This window comes from Nannospalax galili, unplaced genomic scaffold (genome assembly GCF_000622305.1).
Source record: "Nannospalax galili isolate Female #2095 unplaced genomic scaffold, S.galili_v1.0 scaffold158, whole genome shotgun sequence".
NCBI lineage: Eukaryota > Metazoa > Chordata > Mammalia > Rodentia > Spalacidae > Nannospalax > Nannospalax galili.
This window is the reverse complement of record NW_008345290.1, coordinates 4,397,745-4,421,257: the sequence shown is the minus strand read 5'-3', so window position 1 is coordinate 4,421,257 and position 23,513 is coordinate 4,397,745. Positions and strand designations below refer to the sequence as shown.

The window sequence follows — 23,513 nt, the reverse complement described above, 5'->3', positions numbered from 1 at the left end:
GAAGCATCTTTGCTCTGGAAATTGTTATTGAATATGTTAATGCTGTAATGAAATGCTTCTAATCATGTGGTTATTAAATAATTAAAAAAATATATTATATTTAGTATTCTTAAAAGATACAGAAATAGGGCCCAGTGTGGTGGCACATGCCTTTAATCCCAGCACTCAGGAGGCAGAGGCAGGTGGATCTCTGTGAGTTCAACACCAGCCTGGTCTACATAGTTCCAGGACAGCTGGGGCTACAGGGAGACCGTGTCTCAAACAATAACAAACAAAAAACAAACCAAAACAAAACGAGATACAGAAATGACAGCACTAAGGAGGTAAGGGAAAGGGGTGACAGAGCAGACAGACAGGCAGGCAGGCAGGATGGATGGAAGGAAGAAGTGACAGAGGAGAGGGCCTAGAAAACAGACAACAAGCATACACTGAAACATAGGAGAACTGTGATACTCCACTGATAGAACATACGAGAAGTCATTGCAATCCTTCAGAGTGACAAGCAAGATGATGAAAAAATTATGAGCCTGAGAAAAGAATCCAAGCTATCCAATACTTCAGTTAAGGTATGCTCAAAAAAAACCCAAAAAACAAAACAAAACAAACAAACAAAAAAAAACCAAAGTATGAAAAGAGGCATAAATAATCCAAGAAATAAAATTGCTCAGAACTGAAGGACCCACCAATCATGCTAAAGAATAAATATGCACAACCAAGAGCCAGCACTACTGGCTGGCCTTAAGCTTTAAGAACACTTTAAAATACCAGTAAAGGGGTTGGAGAGATGGCTCAGTGGTTAAGAGCACTGGCTGTTCTTGCAGAAGACCTTAGGTTGGAATACCAGCATCCACATGGTGGCAAACAACCATCCATAACTCTAGCTCCAGTGGATCCAATGACCTCTGTGGGCACTGAACGGCATGGGTGCACTTATGTATATGCAGGCATAATACTCATACACATAAAATAAAAATAAATAAATAAAAATACCAGTAAAGTAAAACAAAGGATTCTGAGCATGTGAGAAAGAAAAATCAGGTCATGTATCAGAGAGTAAGAATTCTGATGGCACTGAACTTTTCAACAGAACTGTATTTTTAGCTAAGGAATCAATCATATAGACAGCTGAGAATATACTTCTTGAAATATGAAGATGTCGATTTCTTGAGAAGTTATAAGAGTATAAGAACAGAAGAAGGTAATAAACAAATGAGAAAAAGAAAGGCATACACAAACAGCTTCAGGCCAGGACAACAGCAAAGAGAACAGTGCTCACAGTGGGACAGGACAGGGAGCACAAAGTCATCACTTCAACAGAAGACACGGTTCTGAGACAGCCTGGTCCAAAAGAAGAAAAATGGCTTACTGCATAAGTGAATCTTTGAATCAAAAGCACACAAAGTCAGGTACAGAGTGGAAGAAAAAAAACCTCTAGAGGTTGCTGGGTAGCGGGAGGAGACTGTATGAGAGAACAGAATTGAATTAACTAAAATAGGACTATCTTTATATTGGAAAGTCAAGAAGTCAGTAGACAAAGCCTAAACTGGATAAATCAGGAAGCAAGAGAGTAAACATACTATGAAGAAATATAGAAAACTATCAAAAAAGTGAGCAAAAAAGAATGACATGCAAATGTACATGGTCAGTGTGTCAGAGTGTGGGAGGGAACAGGAGGTTTTTTTCCATTATGCCCTTAAGAACTACTTGCTTAATATACACATATTAATTTGATAAAAATGAACTTTTTCATTCACAATTACAACTCTGAAATACTTTGGTCCCAATGACTTTTATTGTTAGCTATTTAACAAGGACTTGAATAAATACAGTGATCTATGGTGCTTATAGTAGAACTCAGCCTTATCCCGAGAAGGCTGTAAGTGGCACATGAGGGCAACAACAAGGTATCTCCCAAAGCCCTAAAAATTTTTAGCAGTGAGATTATTCACTGGAATTAAATTTCAAAACATACTATGGACAAAAACCAGAGAAACTTTAAAATTCACTCAGACTTGGCTCAAAGCAGCCTAACAGCAATAAGATAGCTGAAGGGACTCTGACAAAAAAAGGGGCTGGTCAGCCAGGGAGCCACACAACAGGAGCAGTTCTACAGGCAACACTGGTCTCCTGCTCTGTTAGGGGGAGAACCTCTAAGTTCCCATGACAAAGGTTCATGTATCTCCAAAACAAATGTATGGTGGTCATTACAGTGTCAGTGATTATCAGATACCTACATTTACTCCACTTCTGACATTAAACTTTCTATGTAAACAAGCAAAAATAGGGGAAAAACAAAAAGATTACAAAGTGATTCACTTACTGATTATATTTCTCACTAGCATTATTTTATAATCAGTCTCTAAGTTTAGTGAATATTGTTTCCTATGGAGGATGAACTACTTTTGATGAGCTATGCTCCTGGAGGACTGAGAGCTACGAGCCAGACCACTGAAGTTCATAAAGTTACAGCCACACTAAGTAAGTACATCTAGTGGGTTTTTCTCCTTTTCTTTACATAACAATGGGTGAAAAATATAAATAGATCAATAGTTACATAAGAAAATACTAATCTAATGCAATTTGCTACAACTCTTAAATGCACCCATTTGACTCTAACGTCTTCATACTATGTAGTTTGGAGCATCTAGCCCCGAGCAGCTCACACTCTACTTCCAAACAGCTGCCAGGTTATTCAGTTTCTCAGTACTACTTGTCCATCTTCACTGGTATAATCAAATTTTATTTGGAATATTAATTAATAAGTATTTCTCCATATGCCCATGCTCTTTCCTGTCAATAAACACAAAGTATAAAGACTTACATGGTACTGTTGTTCCAAATCTTGTGGGATTGAGAACTATGAACCTGTTCTTCAAGCTTCTTCTGCCCACACCTTGCGCTCCTATCAACACTAGTGTTTTTCTCTGGAAGGGTGGCATTTTTGCTACCTCCTCATATATCTGGATTTCATGACGATCAAATTCTAAATGTGAAAAGAAGGGAAAACATTATACTCAGTTATGTTTTACATATATAGAAACTCTCTCTGCTATTCTGTCTGCTAATGGTCTCAATGTTTTGACAGTTAAACATCACTTGAATTGTGCATTTAACACAGGTTTATTTTCACAAAGTGGTAAGGTATAGGACACTATATCTTGATCTAAATGTTTGTTTTCATGCATGTACCTTTAAACATTTATCTACCATGTGAGAAAAATCCCTTCATTTTATCCTTAGTCATTAAATATTCTATACATTAAAGACTCCTTGTCAGCAGTTATTGGTAGAAATAATTGCCTTAATACAATCAAATTACAGCATATGTGACTCACACTAAAACGCATGTATGAAGTATATAGGACAGGACACCTGGTTAGCTGCCTCCCTTGCACAAGAGAGCATGCCACCCTCAACTACATAAATGAGTATATTCTGCACAAAATGGAGACAGACAACATGCTCACATTTAAGTATTAAGAGTTTGAAATTTACATATAAAATAAAAAGCTAGATAAAAAATATTTCCAGTAGAATGTAGCCAAAAATTATAATCTTAGGCAACAAGAAAGTTAAAGATTTTCCATTTTGAAAAAACCTTTTAGGGACATATATTTAATGAATATTTAATCATAAAGTCAAAATGATTCTGAAATAGCACATTATCCATCAGTATTGCTAAACTCTCAATTTACAGTAATTAATTCTTCTTCCTAAGTTATCATTTCACTCATTTCTTCTTTGTACAAATTTCTCCATGGTAGATAGAACAATATTAGGAGAGAAAAGAAACAATTTTTCCCTACTAAATGATTTCCTTCATAGTATGCTCTTTGATTTATTACCAGTTCAGAGGTAGCGCTGAACTCAAGAAAGTAACTATGGTAGTTTGTATTGCTAGCTTTCTCCTTTTTCTTATGCTTAAAGTTAACTTTTATAATAGTTGGTTACATAAGGCCATTTTCACGCAGCTATGCAGTGTATTTAGAGCACATTCTCCCCACCATTCCCGTTGCCCTCCCCTCTCTTGTCCCTCCCATTAGTACTCTTTTTTTCCCCCTAGATAGTTTCGCTTTGACTCTAATGGTAACTCTACATGTGATTTTACGTATTTATGTAAAGTCTAGAGCCCACAAGTGAGAGAAAAATGCATTTGTCTTTCTGAGACTAACTTGATTCAGTTAGCATGACTATCTCCAGTTGCACTGATTTTCTTGAAAATGACATAATTTCATTTCTTTATAGCTAAACCAAAATCTCAGTAGTGTATGTATACCATATTTTCTTTCTCCTGCTCATGGGCACCCAGGTTGTTCCATAGCTTTAGCTATTGTGAATAGTGTTGCCATGATCTCTGTGAATGGTGGGATTATCTCTGTGATATGTTGGTCTGGAGTCCTTTGGGTAAATAGCTAGGAATGGAGGAGCTGTGTCATATGGGTGATTTTATTGTTAGGATTTTTTTTTTTTCTTTTTTGGTCTTTTTGAGATAAGGTCTCCCAGTAGCCCCAGTTAGTCTGGAACTTGCTATGTGGACAAGGCTGGCCTCAGTGTCAGAGAGATCTGCCTCCCAAATGCTAGGACCGAAGGCATGTGTGACCACAACGGTCCTATTATTTAGTTTCCTGAGGCCCTCTATACTGATTTCAATAGTGGCTGGAGTAGTTTACATTCCCACCAGCAATGTCTAAGGGTTCCTTTGTGTCCACACCCTTGCTAGAAGCTATTTTTCTTAGTCATTGCCATTCTGACAGTGGTGTGGGGGGGTGGAAGTTGGAGGGGGCATTGAGACAGAATCTCAAAGTAGCTTTAATCTGCTCCTCTTTGATGGCTAGTGAGGCTGAACCTTTTTGTTTCTTCAAATCTGTGATGTATCCAATGGGTCTGATGGCATTTTAATCTTTATTTTCCTTTTTAGTTTTGCAGATTGAACCCCTGGCTTTGTGCATGGTAGACAATGGGCTTACTACTGAGCTACACTCCTAAGGCTTTAGGGAAGGAAGGAAGGGGGAAGAGAAAGAAAGTGTGTGTGTGTGTGTGTGTGTGTGTGTGTGTGTGTTGTGTGTAGCAGTAAAATGATCTTATCATCAAGCCAATAAACATCCATCACTGCACACAGGTATATTGCTTTGTTTTTAACAAATATGCTTTTTTTTTTAATATGAAAAAATTTATGCAGAACCAGAAAGACTGAGAGTTTGAGGCTAGCCTGGGCTACCTAGTGAAGGTACAGGAGGGAGGAGTAAGTGTTTGAGGCCAGCCTGTAATAAACAGTAAATTCAAGGTCAGCATGAGCATACAGCAAGGCCTTCTTTCTCTCTCAAAAGAGACTGGGCTGGAAAGACGGTAAAGTGGTTAAGAGCCCAGAGGACCCCAGTTCAGTTTCCAGCACCCACATGATGGCTCACTACGGTCTGTAAACACTCACTTTTGACCCTGTGGACAGCAGGCATGTACATGGTACACACATACATACATGCAGGCAAAACACTCATACAAGTAAAATAAAAATAAATATTTATTTTAAAAAACCCAAAGATTAAAAGATTTGAGAAAGACTATTAGAATACTCCCTCTAGACCAGACAAAGATTGGTCCAGGGCCATTTTTCCAAAAACTAACTGACAAAGCAATCGCAGAATACAATTCTCCTTAGTCCTAACTCTTTCTAACATCTTCGTAAAGGCATTTGCCCCTTATAAACAGCACATAGATTAGTATTTCAAAATAGTCTGAATGAGTAGCTTCAACATTTACAGCATAACTCTTTCTAACATCTTCGTAAAGGCATTCTGCCCCTTATAAACGGCACATAGATTAGTATTTCAAAATAGTCTGAATGAGTAGCTTCAACATTTACAGCAGCACTCCTGCATCAGTACAAGCATAAATCCTAACCATTTCATTCTGCTTAAACTATACTCACAAATTAGGATTTAAGTAATTTTTTAAATATTGTCATCACGCCACGTGTTCACATGCTAGACCTAGTAACTGGGCACTAATCCAAGTTATATTCATTTCAAATTACTTATTTAGAGTTTAAAATAATCATGTTAATTAATGATAAAGTTATTTTATTTAGAACTCTCAAGAAAAAGTATTTAAAACTTACCTGCGTTTCTGGTTGTGAGATACATCATCTTTTTCTTTTTTTTGCTACTTATAGTTCCACAAAAAGGTCCTGAAGAATGACAAGACCAATATAACTTAGATAGTATGTCAAGATATGATCTTAAATTGCCCTGCCATGTTCTATAGGGGTAGGATAATTACCTTCCTTAGGGGAAGGGGTGAATCGGGCCACTGAATTTTGATACTGTACCAGTAGGTGGCAGAAAGGGATCAAAAATTATTTTTGAGAGAAAAAGCAGATGTGCTGGAAGGATTAATTCTCCACGTATTTCAAATAAATTGACTTGTGTATTTAGACAGCAGAGGCAAAGAAAGGTGAGCCCAGACTCTGCTCATTACTTCTTGTGTCGAGTTCTTCACCTGAATTGTCCCAGTCTCTTCGAACAAATGCCTTTCTCTTCTCTTCCAGGAACTGGCTTGGAATGAGACCAGCGCTTCCTCCCTCTTTTACATGGCTGGCCTAGAATCAAATAAGTATTCCAGTGACCAAAATTTGACAGTTTTCTAGTTAGTAAGTAGGACAAACACTGGTCAGTTAAGAAAATGTTAATTTTCTATGAAAATCAACCTTTCATTCCATGGAACTATATGCTAAACCATTTAAACACCACTGTCCTGAAGATTCAGCTGGTACCCAAGACTCTCTGAATATATATGTTATCGGGTAGTGAAAATTTGAGACCCCAACAAAAGGAACTACAGGCTACTTAAACATTAGAATGTTTTATTTATTGAGAGAGAGAGAGAGAGAGAGAGAGAGAGAGAGAGAGAGAGAGTAGATAAAACACTAAATCAAGGAAAGGAACAAGGAAAGCTGTTTTATACAAGCACGTGTTAAGGGGACATTTCATCTAGCACCCTTTCTAAGGCATGTACTAAAATCCTTAATTCTACTATGCTGCTGTTACTCCGAGGTCAAATCAATAAAAAGGAGTCAATACTGGGAACACAGAGTATAAAATTTAATTCATGCTACCAGAAATCTGAATATTCTGAGGTAGTAAATTTAAAACAGGTAAAACGGGCTGGAGACCTGGCTCGGCAGTTAAGAGCACTTTTTCCTCTTGCAGAGGACCCAGGTTTCGTTCCCAGCACCCATACTGGGACACTTGCAACTGCCTCTAACTCTAGTTCCACGGGATCTGATGCCTTCTGGCCTCCATGGGTACCTGAATGCCTTCTGGGCTCCATGGGTACCTGAACACATGTAGTACACACACACACACACACACACACACACACACACACACACACACACTTCTGGCCTCCGTGGGTACCTGCACACATGTAGTATACATACACACACACACACACAGAGTCACACACATTCAGGCATAGTCACATATACATAAAATTAGAAAGTCCTAAAATAGGTGAAATTTGACCTAATATAAAAAAAACGCAAAAACTTAGAATCAAAATAAGTGATATTTTTAAGTGGCAATGACTTCCATCACAATGCCAGTTTTAAGCAAACCTGAAAATTGGAATTAAAATAACAGACTATCAAAATGAAAAAAAAAAAAAGAAAGCAAAAAGGGCTGAAATGGTGGTGGGATTAGAAAACAGCATCCAGAGAAAATGAAACAGAGGGAAATGTGGATGCCTTAATTTACCATGCCACTGAGGCTGTTCTTATTCTATAAATCATCTCTCCTCAGAAGTCATATAATTTATTAGCGTTAATACGGTTACCAGCACCCCAGTCAACTTCAGTGTTTGGTGCTGGATCCTAGGTCCATTCTTCTTTTCCCTTGTTCCCTAATAAGTTAGCTTGGAGAGTGAAGGGTCTAGACTTTCTTATTTGTCAGTTTCTTCAGTCCTGAATGCTGTGGTTGTCAACTGATATAAACTGCAAAGACAAATTTCAAAACACTGACAAAATATGGCCCCAAGTGGGCTCTTCTTGCCCAACAATGTATTTGAAGGCAACTGCTCATGTGAAAGAACTGCTTCATCTTATCCCTAGACCATGGGACAGTGCTGCACGCAGGTTAAATCTGCATTTATTAACAGCTACTCACAAATTCCCTCTCAATTTGGTCTTCTGTCCACAAAATTAGTAGCCATGAAGCAGGAACTGTTCATGCAGGAAAAATCATGGGAACAAATGCTTCCTGCACATTCAGATACTGGCCAGATCTAAGATTAAAAATAGAAAGGCAGTTGAGGATTTTTGAGAAGCATACTAACCTGCCACCAATTTGGGTCTTCTCTGTTTACAATCTGAAGAATTTCTCCTTTGGAAAACTTCAGTCCTGCTTCTTTGCAGGGTATCAGGTTATCACTGAATGGATTATAATCAAAATGACACTTGACAAATACCTAAAACACAGCACAGTGAAAAAGGCTTCATATCTATCATCTGCCACTGGATATCTGAAATTAAACAAGTCTGATTTAGTTGTGACTGACTCTTACTCAGTATTTGAGATAAGAAACTTACCTCTCACAAACCAAAATTTATTAGAATATTAGTATAACAATTTGGTATAAAAATAAACACTTATTACAGTGTTAGTTTTTAAATGCCTAATCTTTTTTTCATTTTTTGGTGATGCCCAGGATTAAACTTGAGGCCTGGCAGGCAAGTAGACAAGTGTTCTACTACTGACCCACACCCCTGCCCACACCCCTGCCAGCTTCTAGTCCTAAATCACCAAGTTGAACAACCACTCAACTCCACCAGTCTCCTGCTTCCCTCCACAATCTTTCCACTTGATCTCCCAACAAGCACTGCAAAATTTCCAACTTAAGTAAGTGTTGTTTTGCAATTAAAACTTGAAATAATATACACAATTAATGTAAGGCACATTTTTCAAATGTATCAGGACTGGGTTTCTGTAGATATCCTAAAATCAAAATTAAGCAGTTAAAATGTTGAAGAGAGACCTGAAAAATATTTGCTAACCTTAAAAAAATTAGCTCAACGTTTTCCTCTAGTAATGTTGAACCAGGGTCTCCCTGTAGCCCTAGCTAGTCTGGAACTTAGGTAAACCAGGCTGGCCTCACAGAGACCCACCTGCGTCTGCCTCCCTAGTGAGATGCCATAAGGCCTGAGCCATGAAGCCCAGCAACCTCAAGTAATGTTTTAATGAGAGAGTTACATTGGTCAAAACTAATATAGAAAATGCTTTCTTGAAATTATCTTACCCTAATTTATATGAGTATTTAAATTTAAATGAGTATTAATTACTTGTGAGACATGTCATACAAAATCAACTATTTTCTAATTTATGTTCATTGAAGTATGCACATTTCTCTTACATTTGATTTATTAATAAAAGTATGTCAGTTACTACTGTTACATAAAACCTCCAGCATTTGTAACATTCTGCTTAATTTTAAAATTATTTTGATTTATTTTTATTTTATGGGTATCTGTATTTTGCCTGCATGTATGTAAGTGCATCCATGTTGTACAAACACCGAGGAGGCCAGAAGAGGGCATTGGATCCCCTGGAACTGGAGTTACAGATGGTTGTTAGCTGTCATGTGGGTGCTGGGAATCAAACTTGGGTCCTCTAGAAGAGCAGTTAACCACCAAGCCATCTCTCCAGCCCCTTTATAAATTTTAATATTTGATGGCAAGTTTAGATCAACTGCTTTCTTAAAATAGACTTGTTTAATACAGATTTATAGAAATTCAAATTTTTATCTTCTAAAGAAAAACTTTAACATCAGAAGATAAACTTCAATAAGCAGAAAAGGATACAATTAGTCAAAATAACAATATTACTTTCTATGTTTACCATATTTTACAACTACTACCAAACAAGATATGCGAATCAGTAGAAAGAAAACACATTATTAGTAGTTGGTATAAAAGAAATCCCAAACAATCAGCATGCTAGCTGCATACTAAGATTTTAAAAATAAGTCTGGGTGCACCTGATAAAATTTATAATCAGATGTTCCTGATAGAAAGCATTGGAATCATTTTCAACAATTTTGAAATGGCTTAAAAAAATGCTTAAAAAAAAAATCAGGAAGCCATTCTTCCCGACACATAATTTTAGAAGTATCTAAGAAGCAAGCACACCAACAACAGTAGGAATGTGGCTAACATGAGACCAGCATGCAGCTCACGGTTCCTGAATGAACTACCCCAAGCTGAGGTTTAGTCAAGGTAAGCTTAGCTGACTGGTAAGACAGAGCAAAGGAATGCCACAGAATGTTCTTACAGGATATCATACCTGATGGACTTGTGCTGGATGCCTCTCCATATTGATGCAACTCTAAAAATATATTTTCCAATTGCATAAATAAAGCCAGACTTTTAACTTTTAACTTAACAAAATATAAGCAAGTTACTGGCTCATTTTATTACTTCATTCATTTGGGAAAGCAATTTTTTTTCCTAATTAATTGCTCACAGGTTATAAAACCTGTAAATTATAAATGATAAAAGCAAAAAGTTATGGACATTTGACAGGAGGCAGAGAGAAGAGCTTGGTATAAAAAGTTATAAAAATACTTGCATATTCTCCATTTCTCAAGAAAGGCTCACTGAGTGGAAAACGCTGCCCCCTAAGAAGGGTGTTTATTTGTGGGACAATACAAGCTATAAGCATAAAATTGCAAGTTATTTCAAGTTTCAGATGTTAATTCCCCTGCTCACTTCCAACTGTACTGGTAAGATACAAACTCCACCAATCAACTGTAAAGGATTTCCAGAAAGAACCATTCCTGTATTTACCAAGCTGCTTTTGGAGCCTTACCCTCATGCTCAAAAACTTGGATTATCCTGGGTTTATGTGGTACAACTTGTCTGAAAAATTAATTAGCCTAACATTTGATCTAGGAATTTTGTGAAAACTTTAGTTACTAAACCCCATCTAAGAAAATATTTTAATTCTGTATTCTCATTATTAAAGGAATAATTGAATGAGCAATGATTTAAAGTAGATGGAACAGAGAAAGGAAGCACAATAGTTTTAAACATAGATGTTCAAATTATTCGGAGTAGACATGAAAATTTAAACTGTATTAGAATAATATTTTCTGTGTATCTACTTAGCAGAAATTCAAATATTTGACACATTCTGCATATAGGACTGTGGGCTAATAGGAATTTTCCTAACAGGCTTGTAGAAGAATGCTCCAACCCCTTGGGAGGACAGTTTGGCAATAATTATCAGTATTACAAATGTGCAAACCTTCTGACCTAGTAATCCACTTCCAGAAATGGATTCAGCAGTTATATTACTCAAATACAGGTGAAGTGACTTATATACAAGATGAATAACTACTGAATTATTCATATGAAAATGATTACAAGCAATCTAACATTAAGCTGCCTTAAGAGCTAATGCTAAATCTATGTAATGTAATGCGAGTGCCCCCTCAACTGTGTGTGTGTCTGTGTGTGTTTCTGTGTATGTCTCTGTGTGTATGTGTGTATAAGCAGTTCAGATACAAAGGGAAAAATCATTAAGATACATGGTTTAGTGGGGGAAAATAGAGTTCGAATGCAGATATACTATGAAAAAGGAGTATAAAAGGAGCAAGGGTATGTAATTTTTATTTATTTATATGCGAATAAAGAACTTGCTAGCGTAGTTTCTTAGTGAGGTGATGAAAACTAGGTAGATAGAGAAAAGGAGTCAGGAAGAGACAACTGAATACACAATCATATATATTTTTAAGTTTATGAACACAGGGGACCATTCATGTATTCCAAATTAATTTTTGTAGAAATACAAGATGCAGTAAGTTCTACACTAATCACTTAGATGAAGTAACAAGGACCCCAAACCTGAAACACCTAAAATCTTACACAGAAGCTATAAAACAATGTTTCAGAAGGTATCACAGATCAGGCAAGGAAGACAGTGATTTCCTAAACAAAATTAGCTTTACAACTGTCCCAGCTAACATCACCGAGGAACTTCCAAGGCTGTAGCTTGGGATGGGAGAATCTTATTAAAGCCTGGTGGTCTCCAAGTTGAGATGAACTGGGAGACCAAGAAGCTCAAGGTGGCAACAGAACTTGGAGAAGACTGGGTGAGGAAATCCAGAGAGGGCCTGAGAACCATGGAGACTCCCTCTGGCCTTAGCTATCCACCAACTAGTGCCATATGCACAGGAAACAACTTAGCAACTCTCTCCTCAGGATGGGAAAGAATCATCTGAAAGCACTACAGGGAGCATACTAGAAGGTCATACAGTATCAAGAACTCCTCTTCCTACTAGCTGGGTGGGGGAAAAAATCTCGTAATTTATGAGACGCTGTGGGTTGGGTACTTAGAAGGGTTATAGTCTTCTTGGATTCTGGTTGTTATCTATCAAAGCTTAAGAAGCAAGATCTTGAAGGTTCAAACATCCCTCAGGAAAACTAACTGCACCCTAGGACAAGGCTTAAGAATATCACTGGTACCAAAATATCCTGCACATAAGAAGCAAAATTCACAGTGCCTAGTAGCCAACTAAAAATTATCAGGCATGCAAAGAAGGGGGAATATATAATCTGGAAAGAGGAGAAAAGTCAGTAAGAATAGCCCAGAAGTAGCCAGGTGCAGCGGTGTGTACCTATAATCCCAGCACTTGGGAAATAAAGGCAGCAGGATCAGGAGTTCAAGGTCAACTACACAGTGAGTTCGAGGATAGTTTAGAATATATGAGGTTATATCTCAAAAAACAAGAACAACCCACCCAAAACACTTCTATAGGCAAAAAAAGTCCAGAAATGACAAATATGAAAGAATTAGTAAACAAAACTTAGTACAACCAGTTATAATAGCTTGTGCCTGTAATCTTAGCACTTGAGAGCTGAGGTAAGAGGATTGAAGGCCAGCCTGCTAAGGTGTAAGACCCTGTTTCAAAACAACAAGGACAAGAATCATCTTAATTTTACATATTGTATTTCTATATTCAAGAAACTAGAAGAGGGATTTGGACTATTAAAAAGATACAATAGGGGCTGGAGAAATGGTTAAAAATACTGGTTGTTCTTGCAGAAGACCCAGGTTCGAATCCCAGCACCCACATGGCAGCTAACAACTGTCCGTAACTCCAGTTTCAGGGGATCTGACAGCTTCTTCTGTCCTCTGTGGGCAATGCACTACACGGATGCACTTAACCTACATGCAGGCAATACACTCATACACATAAAATAAAAATAATAAATAAAACATCAAAAAAAGACAATAGCTATAAAAAAAGATTCAAGAGATGGGCATGGTACATGACTATAACCCCAGCACTCAGAAGGCTAAGAAAGGATAATCACAAGTGTGAGACCAACTCAGGCTCCACAGCAAGATTACCTCAAAAAAAAACCCCCAAACTTATACAATTCATAATACTTTAATTTATACCACACTTGGATTAATCCTATATACAGAAGCCGCATTAATTTAATTAATTTATTTAATTATACAATAAAGAACCAGAGACTTGCCACCCAAAACAAAAACTAGAAAGCTGGTCCTACTGCCCTCACTGCATTCCAACCCATTATTCTAGCTTCCCTACCCCCCACCAAGGTAACCTTTACCCTAGATCTTGTGTTCACTCCCTGCTTTTGCCTTCTGGATACAGATTTTAATTACATCTATATGTATTATTTTGTTATTTGACAGGGACTCCCTAGTCCCATCCCACCTGGAAGTCACTATGTAGACCAGGCTGGCCTAGCTCTCACCACCTGTCTCTGCCTCCCAAGGGCTGGGATTAAAGATTCATGCCACCACACTCGCCCCATATGTAATCATTTTAAAATAAAAATAGATCAACATATGCAAGTAATGTTTAGGACTCACATGCTTGTTAATGAATTTCCAACTATATATATGTAAGACTACTCCAGGAAATTACTGAACCTTGGAATACATCAATATTCAACTCTGAAGAGACAGTACAAAACCTTTTTTCTCCAATGTGCCAAGCCAACTGCCTGTTACCAGCAACGAAGATGATATACACCTATAATTTTTGCCCACTGAAACAGTATAAAATGGTGTAAGATAGCCTCTCACACTGTGATGTTTAGTATGTCTTTGGATGTGTACAGACCAAATGTCTGTTTTCATTTGATTTTGTAATGTGAAACATTACAACTGCCTAACCTATGAATACCAGCTTCCCTCTACTCTGTCACATAGGCCTTTTTCTGAGCTCTCTATTCCACTGATCATTCTATCCATGCCTATGACAGTACCACAGTATCTAAACCCTGCACATTAATAAGCCTCTGGTTAATCTCAATTGTTAACTTGATGAGATCTAGAATCATTTGGGACATGGGCCTGTAGTCCTGTCTGTGAGGGATTATCTTGACTAGGTTGGCTGAGGTGGGAAGACCCACCCACTATGGATGGCACCATTTCCTGGGCTGAAATCCTGGACTACATAACAAAGCTGAGTATATGCATTTACTCCTCTCTGCTTCCTGATCGTGGATGTGACATGACCAGCCGCTTTAAGCTCCTTACAATGACTTTCCCACTATGATGAACTGTACCTTTGAGTGTGATCTGGAATAAACCCCTTTATCCCTTAAAGTTGCTGTTGCATCTTTGTGTGTTTGTGTGTGTGTGTGTGTGTGTGTGTGTGTGTGTGTGTGTGTGTTTTATCACAGGAACAGTAACAGGAACTAAGGAAACCCTATTCTGGCTTTTTCTGCCTCAAGAGTATCCTGGGTATTTATCTCATCAAAAGCCATAAAAACTTTGCTGGAATTCTGATTGGAATTCCCTTGACTCTCTAAGTCAATGTAAAGAAAATACATTTTTGTAATATTGTCTTCCTGTTTGTGAACATAATAATTATTTTAGAACATCATAACCCTTTTGTGTAGAGGTCTTGAATTACTTTGTAAGATTTATTCCCAGACATAAAGATGACATGATGACACTACTGCAAATGATGCCTTAGTTATGCTTCTAGAAGCTTGCTATGAGAAAGTACAAATGGCCACTGTGCACTAATCTGACTTTCAAATAATTTGCTAAACCCTATTATAGTTTCCAAGTTTGTAGTTTCTTGAAGGAGGTAGTTCTAAGCATGAAAATTCTATTAATTGTGAATTTATTCTTTTATTTCTTCCTTCCCAATCCTTTTGCTTCTATAAATTGTTTTTGTTATACTGTGTGTATAGAACCCTCCAGAAAAGTCACTTCAGGACTAGAAGTAATGCTCATGGGTATCTTTCTCAAGCCCGCTTCTAAAAATGAAGCAAAAGCTTTATCTTTGATTTAGACTTTACTATCTGGCTTAATTAATAGCAAATAATTGAGTAGAAGCAGTAACTAAAAGTTAGTGTGTAAGGAACTTGGAACTTAAAATATTAAAGATCTATATTTCATCTTATCCTAAACTAGAATTTAAAAGCAGTCAAAAATCACTACAGTTTTAGTTTTGAAGTTGAATCAGTTGTTTGTTTCATTGTTTGAAGCCTCATCAAAATTCTGAACAAGATCACCCTCTCCAGCAGCAAGTGCTGCTTTTCTACCAGCTTCTGCCAGATTCCTCCAGTTTGTCAGTGCCAAGCTGGTTTAAGATCCTGGGTGGCATTTCTGTCAGCTGCTTTGTCCCAGCATGGTTGGGGAAGATGAGGTGTTTGTTGCCAGAGATGTCTAATGCTGGGATTATTACAGTGGATTTCCATTCCTTGGTTTGGAAACATACTTAAGTTTAGCATCAGAGATATTGGTCTTTCCTGATTTATAAGGAGAAGTAGAATTTTATCATTTGTTGTAACAGATACTGTTGGTCACACCACTTAAAAACACTTCCTTTCAACAATATACAGTCACGTCTGATATTTGGCAAGTTTCTTTTGATTTATGATGGGCTCTTTTGTTGGAAATGAGGCTTCATGGGGGACTGGAGTTGGCCATCTAGAGGTCTCAGGCAGGCCAGTTCAGAGTCCAGTGTCTGATTTTAAATGGAGAGCTTCTAACATTCAACTGTTAGGAACCTCCTGTTCCTAATTTACTAATCTTTACAAAAGAAAGATGGGTTGGTACTAAATTTTATCTTACCTCTACTGGGGTTATTCTCTTTTATTGTTTAATATGCTTAGTTACATATATGAATTTTCTAATATGAAACTATGCTAGCATACCTGCAATAACTTAACTTGGACATGTTTTATTAAATTTTTAAATAATTAAATTTTATTTACTATTATCTTGATGAGAAAGTTCACATGAATATTCTCCAATGAAACAATTTTTTTCCTATAGTCTTGTTGTCCAAGTCATGCTGGTCATAAAGACTGAGTAAACAAGAATGGTTTATGTACAAAGAGCTTCCCCAAAACTATGTGTTGCATGTGATAAATTCTTGGGCTCCAGGTAGCTGATCCAATCATTGAGAGGTGGGTGCACCATGGGATTTCATCAATGGGCAAAATCCACTGAGGAATTCATATTGAATGGGCTATTAGGAAGTGAGACTTGATTAGAGGAAGTAGAACACTTCCTCTAATCAAGCATGTCTTTGAGGGATACACATTGCCCTGGACTCTTTGTTTCTCTCTGCTTCTTAGCCCCATGAAGTGAGTAACTTGCCCTGCAGTTTCCCTGATCAAGTTTTATCCCAACTGTCTAGAAATGTAGTCAAGTAGCCATGGATTGAAGTCTCTAAAACCATGAGCCCAAATAAATCTTTCCTTCCTTTTAAAGCATTTCTCACAGGCTATTTGACAATGTGGGGGAAAAAAAAAAACAAAAAACTACCACAGGCTTTCATCTACAGAACTGTGAATACCCTCTAGAAACCCAATATATATAACTTGAAGAAATTCCAAAATGGTTACAACTTCTAATTTACTCTGGTTCTCAAACTGTAAAATATACACGTTGCATAAAAGATTTTGGACTACAAGCCAGAGCCTCACATGTTCCTGACAAAGATGATCTACTGATAAGCTTTGCAACCACCCTGACAGGAGAGCTCCAGGCTTCCCTCTGCTCTCACAGCAATCCAGAGAAGCTATGCCAGATCCAACCACAGGAATCCCCACTTCTCCACAGGGGACACAATCTAAGAGTCCAGTGGATGCCTAAACCTCAGAAAGTACTGAACTTTGTAACTTCATGTCTTTTAACTAAGCACTTGACATACACTGTGGCCTAACTTTTACTGTTTTAGGTGAGACAGTAAAATGGCAATATTTCTTTTTCTTTCTTCACAATTTCATGGACAAAAAGATCTGTTCTTACTATAGACCTTAGCAACTTCAGGACGAGATTCTTGCTTTCTTACTAAATCAAGAGCTGTCATCATCACACTTACAGGAAGTACTCCACTGCTTCTGAGTTGGCATATCTGAATTGCCAGCATCATTTGCCTTGTGCTTTGAGATCTGTTGTTGTTAAGCACAACAGGGGTTACTTGAGCATAAGCACCGCTACACTAGCATGCGTGTTTTGATAATCGAGACAGCTGTTAGTGACTAATGGGTGGGTACTGTGCATACTGTGAGTGCTATGGACAAGGGGATGATTCAGTGGAACTTGGGTGGAACTGAGCAGGAACAGTAAGAGTCCATCATACTGCTCAGAATGTGAACATTTAAAATTTATTTCAGGAATTTTCCATTTAGTATTTTTAGACTTTGGTTGAGCGGGGGTAACTGAGGAAACTGCAGAAAGTGATATGGTGGCTAATGGTGTATGTGTGTGTAGGGGGGTAACTCTACTTCATGATGGAGCTACTAAATGAGTTAGTTCTATGAGCAAATGCCTTCCCTACTCCACAGCATATCATGGTTCATGCCTGTTGTTTCAATGCAATTTCCCCTGCTCACTGCATCCTCTCCCACAGTATGGTATGCTGGAGATGGTTTCATCAGCTCATATGACCTTTTCTCCCTTACTTCACACTTGAATTCCTGCCTCACATCTAGTTCTAAAGGGTGGGGAAAATTAGAAGTTATGGGATGGGAAAAATTTATGCTTAAGCCAAGACTAAATATCAACATATTGAGATTGGCTATTCAGTTACCAGATACAAAATCTACATAGAAATCTAGTATTACAAAAAGTTATTTTGCCTATAAAGTTCATTATACCCATGGTGTGATGGTTAATCTTCACCATCTATTGGATAGGGTTTAGAATTACCATGGAAGAATTACCATGAATTACCTCTGGGAGTGTTTATGAAGTTCCTAGACTGAATAAGGAGGAGGGAGCTGGGCACTGGCATTCCTCTCTATGTACTTCCTGACCGTGGAACGCAATGTGACCAGTTGATTCAAGCTTCTGCTGCTATGACTTCCCCACCATGATGAGCTGCTCCCTTAAACCGTGAGCCAAAATAAACCCTTTCTTCCTTTGGTTGTCTTTTTCAGGTATTCTGTTACAGAATGAGAAAGGAACTAATACACAGGGTGAATTATAAGATTTCTGGTTGGGATTACAGAGGGAAAAAACCTTCCTATTATAATTAACAGATAATAATTAAAGGAAATATATTCTTCCCACCTATTCTAGGTCAAGTCTGATTTTTCACAAATGGAGATATACCAATGGAGAAATAAAGACAGCCTGAGAACAGTGATCTTCTAAAGTTCATTTTACTTTTCATGATTTTTCTTTTTTCTTGAAAGTAAGGCAATGTTAGTTTTCACTGTCAATTTGACACAACCTAGTCTCAATGATGGATTATCTACAATGAGTCAGCCTGTAAACTTGTCCGTGGGGGCCTTAATTAAGTTAATTATGTGTGAAAGCCCAGCCCAGAGTGGGAGGCAGCACTCCCTAAACAGGAGGTCCTGAACTAGGTAGGTGTGGAGAAATCAAGCTGAGTACAAGCAAGCTTGTATCCATTCCTTTCACTCTGGTCCTGTGAGAGCGATGTGAGTAGCTGTTTGAAGCACCTGCCTTGACTTCTCTACAAACATGGACTAAACCTGGAATTATAAGCTGCAATAAACCCCCTTCTCCCCTAAATTGCTTTTTGTCAAGAGTATTTTGTTACAGCAACAGAAATGAAACCAGAACAGCGCTCTACCTCCGTTTTAACCAAAATTCACAGTTTTTTACAAGCGTAATTCATAGGTAAAAATTCATGATTATGCAGACTATCCTATTTTCTAATAAACAGTTCAAATACTGAAAGGCTATCTCTGCTCTTTCTTTTTTGGGGGGTGGGGTGTCTCACTACGTACCCCAAGCAGAGCTCTGAACTTGAGGTCATTCTGCCTCAGCCTCCCAGTGCTGCGATTACCTTATCACATTCACAAGAGACCTGGATGTTCTATCATTAGAACACTTTCTTGTTCATTTATTTATTTTACTTAAAGTACACATGACATGTGATAGCTAAATAAAGTCAAGATTTTCTTCATTTCAGCCTTTTTGACACTCTCATTTAGCATATCCTAAGAACATTAATCTGGAGATACCTAGACTCCACCTTTTCAAAGGCCCTAAAACAATTCTCAGAACATAACAGATGTCAAAAATGTTTTCAAGAGTAATAATTAAAAGTCTTTAGGCTTTTCTGATACCTAGCTATTAGCTACTGAAATTACAGGGTTCATAATAGTCACAAAAATGTCTTATCATGTCCTTTATAATACTAAGATGGCATTATATAAAAATTCAAACATTCACACATGACAAAGAAGTTAATTCACCACAATTAAATCAGACAATTTGTCTTCTTGTTTCTTTAGCAAAACAGTAGCAATTGATGGTTATATCCAATAGAATGATTTAAAAAATACAGTATTCTTAATATTATCCCCAAAATTATTACTAACCTGTTGAGGAGTAATAGTATCTCTATAACTTGGTAAAATTTTTAGGGTGACACTTCCACTGATATTTTTCAATAATTCTTGTAATTCCTTTGGATTATTTCCAACCTCATGGCCATTGACTTCTTTAATGATATCTCCCACATGAAGCAGACCTTGTCGATCTATCATTCCTCCATGAAGGATTCGGGCAATTACTAGATCATTATTTTCAACCCTAAATGTTACACCCTTTAGGAAATTTAAAAATCCAAAATTACCATTTATCTTAAGAACAAATATGTACATATTCATGAATATACATAGTAAAACAATTCTAAAACTAGGTAACTGAATTATTCTTACTTTCCCCACATACTGTCTTGTCCTAATATTTCAATCCCAATAAAATAGGTACAACTGTGACACTATATACCACCTCCATCAAAAGTGGATCCACGTGCTAAGGCTAATCCTAAAAATGAAATGTCTACCAGTATCTAGGCTATATTCCACAGGACAAAATGAAGCAAGTCAAGATTCCTGGCTTTTCCTTTTTGCCATATCACTGTTACCAATCCTATTATGGCTTCAACCTTTAAAAACAACTTCTTCATTCTGGTATTATCATTAGTAAGCAACCTGAGTTAATTTTTTGGAAAGGCTAGAAAGAGAGAGAATAGTTTTCTTGCTACACACTGGCATAGTTATAGGTTTTTATTCAGTTTAACATTTCATTTTATAGATAGATGAAGTTGAGAGGTCATCTGTTGTATATTTATATGCAGCCCCAAAAGACTGATAAACATGCACACAACTTTCACAATAGTTAAGTTACAAAAAGAAAACAAGAGTAGTGACTGAGCCACACATTACATTTCAGGTTTAAGAAAGCACTTTATCCACTCACCAATGGCTCCCCCGCTCTTTTGTGAATACCAAGAATACGAATGGCATCTACAGGTAACAACTGATTATTGAGAGAAGAATTATTCATTTCAGGGCTTGATGGAGGTGAATCATAACACTTTGATGCTACAATATCATGTGCCTCCAGGAGCGACTGTAAGAAGTCAAAACAGACTGTGGTTATTAGCTACTGAGAGAGCAAGTTACTAAAAATAATTTACTAGTTCATTATCACTATGGAGTACTAAAAATTTCCAAGGCTCACATTATACGTTCCCAAACATGAATTGTATCAAATATACAATCTTTTTAAGAAATATAAATTATGTCACTTATTGTCATCCAACAACATGATATTCAAGTTTTAGATCTGAAGAGACTGGTAGAACCTAGTCATACACTTTAAAACAGTGTGTCCACTGGAAACTAAACCTGGGTTTCCAAGGCTGGTTTAGGGGAGGCCCTGAACTTATCAACAGCATCAGCATCTTCTTCAGCCTTTTCCATTAATCTCTATCCATACAGTATCCAAAAAGTCAAATTACAAGGACCCTAATTTTTGGGGGGGGAGTCTTTTTGAGACAGGGTCTTCCTGTAGCCCCAGCTGTCCTGGAACTCACTATGTAGACCAGGCTGGCCTTGAACTCACAGAGATCCACCTGCCTCTGCTTCCTGAGTGCTGGGATTAATTTTTACATATGTTGGTATGTCAGTAATATATTTTTCACAAGTATGACATGTATGCTAAATGATGTCCAATAGAAAAGAAATATTGGCAATTTCTATCAGGGACAGGAAATTTTAAATTACCAATTAAGGTTTTAGCCTATAAAAGATGTGAGTTTTTTGAGGTAAAAAAATGAATCAGAAATGGTTATGGATATAATGCCCTCTATATTTACTGTGGATGTGATATTATTATGCATGATTTTAACCTAGCTGTCCAGGAATTTCATACACACATTTTTGTATATTCAATTAAATCTTCATATAAAAAAAGTTTTATAGAAACTGTACTTAATTACCATAAAGCCAAGTTATATTATTTTTTTGAGTAGACAGAATACACGTTTAAAAAAATCAAATCAGAAAAAGGGAACAAGTATTAGCAAATTCAGAACAGAAACAATCTGGATATTGGCTGAACTGGTAATTCTTGGTAATATCATAAAACCATTTGTTAAGACAATGGAGAAAAAAACATTAAAATCTGGGTAAGAGGGCTCAGTAAGTTAAGTGCTTGCCATCAAGCATGAGGACTTGAGACCAGATCCCTGGTACCTACATAAAAACTGGGAATGGTGGCAACACCTAAAATTCTATCATGTAGTTCTTGCTGCCCTATCAGCCTAGCCACTTGATGAGCTCTAGGTTCAATGAGAGAGACCCTATCTCAAAAAATAAGGTAAAGGAGCAACTGAGGAAGACCTCAGACATCAATCAACCCCTGGACTTCACACACACATGCACACCTACACAAAACATACAAAAAACTAAAAAATGAAGGGGGTGGTCTTCCTATGAATGTTGCAAGTTTTACAAAGCTCTAAACTGGGCTTCTGTTTTAAGACAGTAATTTTTTTTTCTCCCATGACTATGTGAAACATTACACAATTCCATCTTTCTAGTCAAGAATTATCATATACTAAAATTTCATATACTAACATTTCACTAGAATTTTCATATACTAAAAATTTGCTCCCCACTGGCTAAAGTCATAACAATTAAAAATTCAAAGGAGTAACTATTACAGAGAATTGAAACATTTTATTAATGAAAAATCCATAGGGATTATGTTATTAAGAGGACTAAAAAAAAAAAATCTCATTTGTTGTCATTAGAAGTTGCTGTTTTAAACAATTCTACTTTGAAAACTGGTGAAGAGGACCCAGCACTTTGCTGCTTTTTCAGTGGGAAAGGCAGCGTAGGGCAGATAGCAGGGAAGAGGAAGAATGAGACTGAGATCATTTGGAAAACATATTTTGTAATCTCTAATGAAAATATTCATTTAGGAAAGGATTATTAATTTGTATTCACCTAGAGCAAGTGGTTGTTAGGAAAGAACACTTGTACAGCCAAGTGTAGTGGCACATGCCTGTAATCCCAGCACTCGGACGGCTGAGCTGGGAGAGGATGGTGATGAGGCCAGCCTATGCTATGTAACCAGACCCTATCTCAACAACCAACCAAACCTACTCCAAAATTTAAAAAGTATTTGTATAATGTTAGAATAAGAACATATTAGATTACTTCCTAGCAGAGACTTCAAAGAAAGGACTAGACTTTCACAGCCCTTAATCAAGGAACCAATTTCAGCATCAAGAGTGGTGGGGCAAAAAGGTATTCTGCATATTCTGATATAGTCCACCTCATTATGAATCATCATTTAAGATGCAGTCTGGCTTAAAACAGTGAATTTGAACTGAATCATCAATCTTTTAATTAAAACATCTACAAATATGTAACACAGTAGGAAAACAGCCAGAGGAACCCAAAAGTGGGGTGCTTCACAGCTTTGTCTCTTCAGTAGGACATCATTTGCAGGAAAAGGCACACGGCACTTTATTCTGCTATCCCAGGAAAATTCATTCTCTACTGAAGTACGGTGCCATTGTCATAAAATGAATGGCCATACAATACATGGCTGGATTTACTTCTGGTGTTTCTACACATGTCCTACTTTCCTAACATTCTCCATCATCATTATTTTCTTCATTATTATAGGTTTAAAAGAAAGTCTTCTCATCCTTTCTGTTTGGAGTGAATATTTTGT

General features: G+C 37.2%; 1 protein-coding gene across 5 annotated transcripts in view; it reads right to left on the bottom strand.

Moving 5' to 3' along the window:
- Nucleotides 1–23,513, bottom strand: part of Mpp6 (membrane palmitoylated protein 6) — a 135,581-nt gene that overhangs the window by 38,355 nt on the left and 73,713 nt on the right. For 4 of the 5 annotated variants that reach the window (XM_029567535.1, XM_008841485.2, XM_029567536.1 and 1 more), the window contains 6 exons: nt 20,742–20,894; nt 19,856–20,083; nt 8,329–8,460; nt 6,496–6,595; nt 6,116–6,184; nt 2,822–2,983 (listed from right to left, as the gene is read on the bottom strand). In XM_029567535.1, coding sequence (XP_029423395.1) covers nt 2,822–2,983; nt 6,116–6,184; nt 6,496–6,595; nt 8,329–8,460; nt 19,856–20,083; nt 20,742–20,894 — 844 coding nt within the window. The remainder of the gene's footprint in view (nt 1–2,821; nt 2,984–6,115; nt 6,185–6,495; nt 6,596–8,328; nt 8,461–19,855; nt 20,084–20,741; nt 20,895–23,513) is intronic. The other variant, XM_029567537.1, reaches the window with a different exon arrangement.